The sequence below is a fragment of the Hyperolius riggenbachi genome, chromosome 8 (assembly GCF_040937935.1).
Source record: "Hyperolius riggenbachi isolate aHypRig1 chromosome 8, aHypRig1.pri, whole genome shotgun sequence".
In the NCBI taxonomy this organism is placed as follows: Eukaryota; Metazoa; Chordata; class Amphibia; order Anura; family Hyperoliidae; genus Hyperolius; species Hyperolius riggenbachi.
In genome coordinates this window covers 161,709,495-161,720,154 of record NC_090653.1, presented here as the reverse complement: position 1 = coordinate 161,720,154, position 10,660 = coordinate 161,709,495, and the positions used below count along the sequence as shown (strand labels likewise).

General features: G+C 43.8%; 1 protein-coding gene across 2 annotated transcripts in view; it reads left to right on the top strand.

The window, feature by feature from the left end:
• The first annotated feature begins 264 nt into the window (after positions 1-264).
• Positions 265-10,660, top strand: part of RAB41 (RAB41, member RAS oncogene family) — a 48,484-nt gene continuing 38,088 nt past the window's right edge. The window contains exon 1 of one of the 2 annotated variants that reach the window (XM_068247634.1): positions 265-437. In XM_068247634.1, the coding sequence (XP_068103735.1) occupies positions 362-437 (76 nt within the window). In that variant the 5' untranslated portion in view covers positions 265-361. The remainder of the gene's footprint in view (positions 438-10,660) is intronic. The other variant, XM_068247635.1, reaches the window with a different exon arrangement.

The window sequence follows — 10,660 nt, the reverse complement described above, 5'->3', positions numbered from 1 at the left end:
TGCAGGCGTTCTAGATGTGAAAGAACCCTGAGTATGTAACTGCCTGGATGACTTAATAGTAAATACTGCCTTTTTTATTTATATTTTTAAATCTAACATAAATATATAAATGATCAATCAAATCAAACTATATAAAAAATATGTAAAAGATAAGGCCAGTCTGTATGCTCCACCCACACATCCTTCCTCAGTCCCTGTCTAAAGAACCTTCATGGGGTATACCAACATGGCGGAACGGCGAGTGCGCGCACGGCTCCTCCCTCGCACGTACGCGTGAAGGGAGCGCGCTCGATCTGCTCTGCGTGCTCGCGGTTCGGTTCTGGTGGGTTCTGTTCCAGATTGGTGATTCGGTGCCATCATCATGAGCTCGGCCGGCGGCGGAGAGTTCGGGAATCCTCTGCGCAAATTCAAGCTGGTCTTTCTGGGAGAGCAGAGCGGTGAGTGGGAGGGTGAGGCGGCGGTCCTTATTGTTTGTGACAAGATGCTGATGTGCACAGTGCCCCATACTGCACCTAGCCATATACATACATGCACAGAGGAGAAGCCTGTTCCACCCTGAAGCCACAGTAGGCGGGCGGCCATGCAGCGCTAGAGGGGCACAAGTCTCCATATCAGCTGATAGGGCATGCTGGTACTTGTAGTCTGTAAGTTGATGGGGAGCGCCGGTGAAACACCGGGCCTTCCCTGCCCGAAGAGTCTAGGAAAGCAATGGCTACATTTCCTGCTCTGCTTCTTATCTATAGCATCTTTGGATGTAGTGAGTGGAATGTAATGCAGGTGCCTGACGTTTTCTGATATGACGTAGATATTGAACCATGTATTAATGGCTTCTGTTTATATATGTTTTAAAAGATTATTCTGCAGCAATATTTAATGCTGTTGTGTACATCTTGAAATGATTTGAATGCATCAGCTTTGTGTGATGTCATACCCTAAAATAACTGTTATATCATTTGCAGCATTGTATTCATTTTCATATGTTCTATTCCTTCCGCCTTGAAATAATCTGCTTTCTGAGTATTGTCATAGTGAAAAGTGCAGCATGTTATGTATACATGGATTCATTTTCTTGTATTTTAAAGCTTGTAGAAATTACCTTTCTAAATTAAATCTAAGAATGCTGTATAATAGAAAGTGCTTGGGTAATGAAAACTATGGTTTTGGTCACTATTTATGGTCAACCATGTCTCAAGACTACTGAAATACAGCTAGGCACCTACATTTTGGGTTTCTCTAATTGTCAGTTAGAGCTGGGCTTATTAGATTTAATTTTCCACCCTGAGATGTAGACATATAACCTACAAAAAATTATGTTGACACTAGTTTACTTTAGGGGACCCAGCAGGAAACATTTTAGGAAAATTCAGCTAACCTGGTTGAGTGTACGGCACCCTCCTGAATTGCTAGGTTTCCAGTTGTAAACTGTCTACACTATTTGGTTATTTACAATGCTTTGTGCTGTAAGATGGCACTGTGATTGAAAAACTGGGAACTAATTTACTTTGGGGTCAAATAGTATTGGTGAAGTTTACTACATCCTATTGGTAACCAGTTTGATAGGGTGTTGTCCACCCAATCGCATAAGCTGAATTTCCCTATGAGGTTTCTTGCTGGGTACCCTAATGTAGACTAGCAGCTGAGTTTCACACTTATGCTGTGTATTCTTTGGGTATAGAACACTCACAAGTTCCCTTGCTCTTGCATGAAACATACAGTCATACATAAATCAGATTTTTTTTATTATTATTATTTTTTATTTTTTTTTACCAGGCAGCAACAAGCAGGTACCAGGCAGCAGTGAGCAGTTGTGAGAGTTTGAGAGGCATTTCAGTGTCTATCAACAGTTGGTGGAAAGGAGGCCTAAGTGTTTTCACCAGCCTCTCTTAGTCGGGTGCTCCACCCTGCTAGTTTTGGTGAGCACCCAGCTGTCATCGATTCACTTCCTCCTATGCTGTAAGCAGAGTTGTGCACAGAAGCACCGGCCAAGCATTCTCTTATTTCGCCCCACCCGGCTACTTTTTCATACCGCCCGGCTGGAAAAAATTTCAGGGGTGAACACTGACCTTACTTTTCAGTGCTGTTTCTACATTTTTTCTTCTATATAAAAGACTAATCTCTTTAGTGATAAATAACACTTCTGTGATAGGCAGAGACATTCCTCCTCTAGCTGCTGGCTCCCAGTTGGCTGAATTGGGTTATTTGCTGTTGGCATGGCTGATCAGTGAGTGTACCGTATATCCTGCTCCTTGTTGAAACCCATGACCTTTGTCACTGCACAGTAGATTATCTGCCAGATCGGTTTCCAGATCCGGTGGCAGTGGAGTAACCAACATGGAGAATGGATCCATGCTTTCCAATTGGCTAATTCAATCACTCCATTTGTAACATATCCAGGTTTGTCCATTGCAGTATCTCAATGGACATTGCCAACCTGTATAATTTATATGGACAAGTCAGTGCATACATCGGGGCTGTGGAGTCGGAGTCGAGGAGTCGGAGCAATTTTGGGTACCTGGAGTCGGTGATTTCATAAACTCAGGAGTCGGAGGATTTTGTACAAAATCCACAGCCCTGTTAAGTATAAGCCTAAGGAGTCGGAGCAATTTTGGGTACCCGGAGTCGGTGGTTTCATAAACTGAGGAGTTGGAAGATTTTTGTACTGCCTCCACAGCCCTGGCATGCACTAAATATGACATGCTCTATAGACAGAACACCTCTACGCACCACCATAGCAGGTACATCGCTCAGCTCATAGTGGGCAGGCCTTGCATTTGCTGCAGTGCACAAGCTGTTGAGTGGCCCCAGAGACTTGAATAGCATTTTCCATCATAAGTTTAATTCATTCTTGCAAAGTGAGATGCTGTGGCACTAGTACTTTATTGTATATAGTATTTATAAATGACATACTCAGTATTTTCACTTGTGAAATTACATTTTGAATATTAATCTGTGCTTTGTCAGTAGAAGTGGCATATAAAAAAATCCTATATTCATTTGTCGGTCCCTGTGTGACAGAGCAGGTAACATGTTCATTTTTAAATCTGGGGTGAAGTGTGTCATGTATTTAGCATTTGATGTTAAATCTGTGCAGTAGATTCTATCAGTGCTGTGGAGTCGGAGCAATTTTTAGTACCTGGAGTCGGAGTCAGTGCTATTTTGGATACCTGGAGTTGGAGTCGGTGGTTTCATAAACTGAGGAGTGAGTCAGATGATTTTTGTACAGATTCCACAGCCCTGGATTCTATTTGCATATGTACAAGGAAAGAAAAATTTTCATATGTTTGCTCAAATTGTTTTAGGGCCAATTTCCACTAGTATACTGTGTTTCGCATCTGAATTTGCATATGCAAATTGAATGTGATTGGGAAAACACTTGTGTTCTTTTTTAATGCTAATTGTTGAATCCTATTTCTGATGAAGATGGTTATCTTTTTCCATCAAAGTAAAGTTTCACAGCACTGGGTACTCTGGAATACAAAACGTTATGCAAAAGTAGTAGTTGTATATATGGAGAGTGCAGACTGTGGCCCCCTGAACATCCATCGGAACCTAGACAGAACCAAAGAAACCTAAACATTGCTGGCACTGGAATGTCTGCATTTTATTGTTCTGCCTTTGCTTTTGTTTATTTGTTTTGTTGGGTTTTTTTTTGCTATTTTTAACAGAGGCGCCGAAGTGGAAAAATGTTGGGAATGCCAACAAAAACTCAGCTACCTAACGCAGACATGGGGATTAAGTGGGCAGAAGGGAATCCGAACTGAACAGAGGAAAATTTGTCCTGCCTGGCAAGATGCGCATGTTGCCTTGGGCGAGCCAACTCTGGGTACATCAAAGGGCAACATTCAGTTAAATTGAACGTACTCCTGAGGGCTGGGCCCTATTAGAACACTTTTGGCTGCAGTTTTGGATTGCCGCAATTGAGATTAGAGCTAAATGCAATTGCAAGACACGCAGCATTTGTGTTTGTGGTCTAATGTAACAAAGTGGTGCATGGGAATTGCTTATGAAATTACTTACAAAACTGAAGCACAAAACACTTGCGATTCCTGGTAGGTCATTGGCCTAAAGTGCTATAAAATGTTTCTTACTTTTTTCTGAAACCTTTTGTTAGTCCAGTGGCTTCCCATATCATCTTGCATCCCGACTCTTCCAGTGAAGGGGCCCTCTAAACTCATGTGACTGGAGTCATGTCTTCCAGCCGTGCACAAGCATATACTTACTGGGCATGCACGAGTAAGGTCTGTGCACACCCAGTAGATTGTAGCGACTTGTGCACAGCTTTTTTTTTTTTTTTCTTCTTTTTACCTCTGTGCACATGTGCTTCATTGTACGGAGCATGGACTGACCTGATGCTGGGCATGCAAGGCTCGTTTATTATCAATCGAGCCGCTGATGGCTCGATTGATAATATTCAACCTGTCCGATACCCCGCCAGATCGATTCTGCTCTCGATACCGGTGGGGAGAACAATGGGAGCAAATGAACCGCTGATTAGCAGCGCCCGCGGGGACGAGCTGGAATTGATCCGCACGGTGACGCGCCGGCATCGAGCCGCTGGCTCGATACCGGCGCATTCTCGAGCCGTGTATGCCCAGCATAACTCACGTGCCAAGTTGGAACGCGCTTGTACATGGCCGGGAGCGCAGCCAGAAGTCACTTCACGGGAAAGGTGGGGTGTAAGAAGGTCCGGGGAGCCCCTGGGCTATCCAGAGGCTTCCCTCTACAGCAGGGTTGTGAAACTTAGAATAGGTCGAGGACCAAAAGTCATATTTATTCAAAAATGGTTCAAATCTCTTAACTTTTTTTTTCTCATACTTTTCAATGCAACGTAAACCTTTTCTTTCGAAGTATAACGACTCTAACAATAATAAAGTTACCAGCACCTGGTCTACAGTGTTAAGAGGGATGCACCCTATAGCACACTGGCTGCTATAATATACAGCTCACTCACTAGGTTATATATATGCTCTGGTAAGCTTCAACCACTTGCCGACCGCGCACTCATAACGCGTGTCGGCAAAGTGGCAGCTGCAGGACCAGCGACGCAGATCTGTGTCGCCGGCTGCAGGCTAATTAATCAGGAAGCGGCTGCTGCCTGTCAATTCACAGCGGGGGGCTCCGTGAATAGCCTGCGGGCCGCTGATTGCAGCTCGCAGGCTAAATGTAAACACAAGCGGAAATAATCCGCTTTGTGTACATTTGTACAACGCTGCTAACAGTAGCAGCGTTGTACTAGATCAGCAATCCCTGGCCAATCAGCGGCCGGGGATAGCTGTCACATGACAGGCAGGAGCCTGTTAGAGGCTGCACAGGACAGATCAGTTCCTGTGCAGCCTCGGATCTCCGGGGAAGGGAGGGAGGAGATGGAGGGGCTTTGAGGGCCCCCCCCGCCAGCCACACGCAGGCAGGAGCGATCAGACCCCCCCCCCAGCACATCATCCCCCTAGTGGGGAAAAAAGGGGGGCGATCTGGTCGCTCTGCCTGGTGTTTGATCTGTGCTGGGGGCTGTAGAGCCCACCCAGCACAGATCAGCGAAATCAGCGCTGGTCCTTAAGGGGGGTAAAGGCTGGGTCATCAAGTGGTTAATAATCAAACCAAACGATCCTTGAGCCCCCAGGACACTGGCAGAGAGCGAAACTGCAGTGAGGGACATATAGACTTCTAGGGGCTGAAGGAAGCCCCAGGTAAGTGAATCTGGTTTTCTATGATTTGATTCATGTATCCTAAAGCAGTGTTCCATGGACTAGTCCATCTCCTCATGGGTAATTCTCAAGGTTTTCTTTGTTTTCAAAAGCATTTCCTGAAGTTGCTCAATCAAATGCCAAAATAGCGTGCAAGCGAGTAGGGAGGCTGGCTGATATCTTACTATTTTGTCAATTAAACTTAGCAACTGCCATTTAGTAAATTCTTTTGAAAACAAAGAAAATCCTGAGAATCCCCCATGAGGAGATGGACTAGTCCAAAACCTGTTGGTTCTGTCAGATTTTAACTACTTACTTATCTTCACTGTAGTGAAGCAGTGTTGGCATACCTTTTTAGGTATGTAGTTTAGTCTCAGGGAATTGGAAATTTCTTTTCAGTCTCATAATGGTGCACTTTCCTTAATGACCGTATGAGTTTAATAAACGAGTAGCCGAGCTGCTTTTTCACTATAATTTCCTAGTTTTTAATTACCACTAACAGAAGAACCCTTAGGGCCCGTTTCCACTCTCGCGGAAACGGCCGCGAATCCGCAGAGTTTCCCCGCAGGCAAATCGCGCGGGGAAACTCTGCCATAGGGGATAACGGCGCCGCCGGCCGAATCGCTTGCAGTAGCGATTCGGCCGGAAACCCCCACAGAATTCGCGGCGGAGGCTGCGATTCCCATAGCCGTGCATGGCACGGCTGATGGGAATCGCCTGCGATCCCGCCCACCCGCTCAGTGCCGGCGTGCGTCTACGAGACGCACGCCGCACTAGTGGAAACGAGCCCTTATAGTCTTCTCATGTCTGAACAATTAGTTATTGCGGGGCTCAGGAGAATCAAGTATTCATTAAACTGAAATCATATGTTATGAAGATGTTTTCTATGCAAGCACAGAACTTGAGCTTCAGACATTTTAGGCATTATCATTTAATTGGAATGTTACAGCCCAGGCACAATCACCTTATTTATTATTTATATAGCCCTGGCATCTGACAGTGCTGTACAAATTATATAGTCTTTTTAGCTTTGTATTGCATCAATTAGTACAAAGCTTACAGCAGCTACCTTACCATCTGTTTTGCAGTGGCGTAACAGTTGCTGGTGCAGCGGTTGCTCCTGGATCCAAGGTCTCTGAGTCAGACTTACCGTAGCTTCTTAGTAGTACTGTAGTAGCTATGGTCACCTCTGGTTAAGCTTTGAGTAGTGTTACTCAAATTGATTCCTCCTTCCCTGCATTTAGGTATTCCTCTCCATATTTGTATCCATCACATTGGTTGTCCTTTGGAACTCTGTAGAGTAGCCAACATTTTGCACTGGGGCATTTGGATGTGTAGCTATGCCACAGCTGTTTCAGCAGCTGCCCACAATTAGCTAGGTATTTTGCATGGAATTTCCACTTAGAGCTGGTGCACACCAAGAGCGCTTTTAAAGGCACTTGGCTAATGTATTTGAATGGGATGGATCACACCAGAGCGATGTGATTTTCTCCCAAACGCAAATGGGGGTCTTGCAGCATTTCTGAGGCGATTCAGCCTCAATGTTAAGTAATAGAAAATCGCTCTGAAAAGTGCTAGAGCAGAGCGATTTTCCAAGCATTTTTGTTACAGAAGCCATTCAGTTCCAGCTGTACTGTAATAAAAAAAAAAAAAGCTACACCAAAACGCTCCAAAAAATCGCTAGGCACATGCCTAGAGTCACTCTGAAAAATCACTTCAAAAAGCACTGAGCTTTTGTGATTACGATGGCGCTTTTTGGTGTGCACTGGCCCTTTATTCTTGCAGGGCTCAGCACTGATGCAAACATGTAACAGCACTCACTTGTACAAGGCAAGCCTGGAGTTAGGTCATAGCTGAATAGTATCAAACTTGGGGAACCTCTGGGGCTCAGTTTTGCACTAAAGACAGTACTAACCTGCTAGAAAAGTTGACTAGCAGGCAGCAGGCTCCTTAACTATAACCTTGCACCAATGAAGTAACCATTTTATTTCAATTGCCAGGGTGGTGGCGGCACTGCCAGGTGTGCAAATTCTGTTGGGATGAGCTGTAACATTGCCATTTCCTCTCAAGGCTTATACGTAACATTAGCATTTTTCAAGTTAGGCCTTAGACACACTGCCAAGTTGTCACGGAACAGCCGTGAGAAACGAGATCGCAATCAGTTTATTGCACCGATTGCCATTGACTTGCTAGAATCTAGATTGGTTGTGTAGGAGCCTCTGCCGTCAATCTGGGCTCCCTCTTTCCTCAGCAGAGAGCTAGCAGTACTTAGATGCAGGATGTCTTTTGATGTGTTAATTAGCTTGGGCCAGGCCTGTGTCCAGAAGAATGTTTATTTTTAATTACCTCAGGCAGATGTCAATTGCCCACCATTTGGTGAGCCCTTTTCATACAGGGAGAGCAAGGAAGCTACTCCCAGCAGGAAGCCTATTCCAAACCTGCTTCCCACAGACTTCATGGCACCGATGAAGGGCAGATCTGAACGCATGTGTGGTATGATTTCCTGTCAGTATACGAAAACCGTATATCGCACAGCTATGAAATTCATATAGTCTTATTCGGTAAAATCTGGCCAACGTGCTGATATGAAATTCATCGCAATAGCCCGTCCGGTTATTGCGGTATGAATCTTCTCAGGAACCTGACCCGCTGCCCTAGCCATGTCTGATGTCATATTAATAATTGGTATTTTCCGACAAGTATGAATCGTCTATCCACCTAAATATGGCATGTATCGTTCATGAGTTACGGCATTTCATAAGTTTAGCCCTAAAATCTCTGAGGGAATGAACGGTCATTGGTTGGTAACTCAGAGGGGGTCGGCATTGCCATACCCCAAACCAGCTTCATCAAAAGCACATGGCCGGCAGGCGGACCTTAATCCTCCAAATTCCATCTGTATGAGAGCTGTCTGCTGCTAGCCAGAGGACACATGGTTAGCGGCCATCTTGTTCGGCCATCTCGCTCTGACTGAAACAAAGAACTTTACTGAAACCGAACTTTATGATTTTCCCAGAACGGACATATTTCCAAAAACCCTAAGTATTTTCTCCCTTTTTATTTCATACTGGCTATTAATGTTTTTATAATTGTTGATTTTAGCAATTTTCTGTATATACTAATTATTTATATTGCACGTAAATAAAGACTTTATCAAAGTCGTTTACTCTTCTGCTACCCTGTTATTCAGCCACACAAACTGAATCCAGACTTCTGAAGAGACGCTACTATTGTTGATATCTAGACAGAATACAGCGTGTTTTAACCGTTTTATTTGCAGTCAGTCAGTCGGTAGGGACCACTGGCCCATACCAGTGGTGGTGGCAGATATACCCTGAAATAGTGTGTAAGTTGTAATTACCGTACCTCACAGGCTCCCTTCTGGTTTGTCTGCGGCCAATTCCCAACGGTTTCTTCGCATTGACTGCGACCACAGTTTGCACGATCTGTGCGCTGGAACCGTTTGGAAGGCATTTCGCGTTCCAGCCACCAGGGCTCCTGTGACACAAGTGTTTTGCAATACGCTTGTGATGCAGTTGGGTTTTGAAAAACGCATTCACATTGATTGGTTTGAGAATCTTGGTAAAATCTATTAAGGCAAACTGTGCAGTGGTTCTTTCAAGTTAATGGGAATGTGTTTTTCAAAAGACATTGCAGTGTGTCTCAGCCCATAAAATTCAGGTTCATATGCAAATTCTCGCTTTTTTTTTCCTTTTTTTATAACAGCTAATGAAAGTCAATGAGAATGCACATTTGATGTGCGAATTTATGTTGCAACTTTGTTCTACACATTCTTCACAAATTTTAGTAGAAGTGCGATTCTCCATTGACTTGAGACCTGAGAACCAGATGACCAGGAGCCAATAGTGTAGTATGATTGTACACCAATCAATTTGTTGTAAGGAAAAGTAATACAATCACAAGTAAGGTTGCAAGGGATGCCACTACCAATTCAATCCTTCAGAAGAATACAGCCTCCGCTCTGGCACGGGTCACTGGATCCTAGAGACTCAAGTACACTCTGGATAATTGTAAAAACAAAACAGAGGACACCAAGAGCCCAATAGTGCAATATTGTCTTGTAAGCTCAATATATAATGTAATGTCAAAGGTTCTTATACTCACAAAGGTGGGTTACCATCAGGGATAATTGCTTTTGTGATAAAACAAAAAAAACTATAAAATATCAACCGCCTAACAGAAGTGTATAAAAGATAAACTACAGGGTGGAGCCACCCAAAAATGCATAAAATAAAAACAGTTTAAAAGAATAGGTAATGTTGGATTATCTTCCTCTCAAGATACACACCAGGCATATATGGTGGAAAATGTCAGTTTTATTTGCACAAAAACAGAAGGGGGCCGTCTCGCTTCTTCAGGTCATTGACGGTAAAGTGCCAACGGTTGGGGTCTGTCTAGCTCAAGCCTCGCATGTGTTTTGTTTTTTTTTGTGTGAAAATAAAATTGATGTTTTCCTCCAAATACGCCTGGTGTGTATCTTCAGAGGGAGGTACACCAACCTTACCAGTACTTTTAAACTGGTTTTAACTTTATGCATATTTGGGTGTTTCTTCTCAGTAGTTTAGATTCTCCATTGATTTTTATCATAGGTGCAGCAAAAGCATTTTCCCCCATGTGCAATTCGATGTGAATTTTAGAAAGTGTGAGCCCTGCCTTACTGGCTGGAGAATCTCATACATGCACCACATATACATTTACTATAAATGGCAGCTATGCCTCTCTGCCATCAGTCATATCCAGGGATGTTCCTAAATAATGGAAATCAATCGGTTACAAAATATTTGTCAGGTAGATGCAGCACTATAGTACTACCGGGGCGTGAGGAATGGTGGCCTTTGCTTAGTGTCGGGTACGTTGCATGTTTGCCACAGAATGCATCGTAAGAAAATATGAACAGTCACTGTCTATTCATTGTAACTAAGGAAAAGTGCTTTACCTCAACCAGTATTGAGACATAA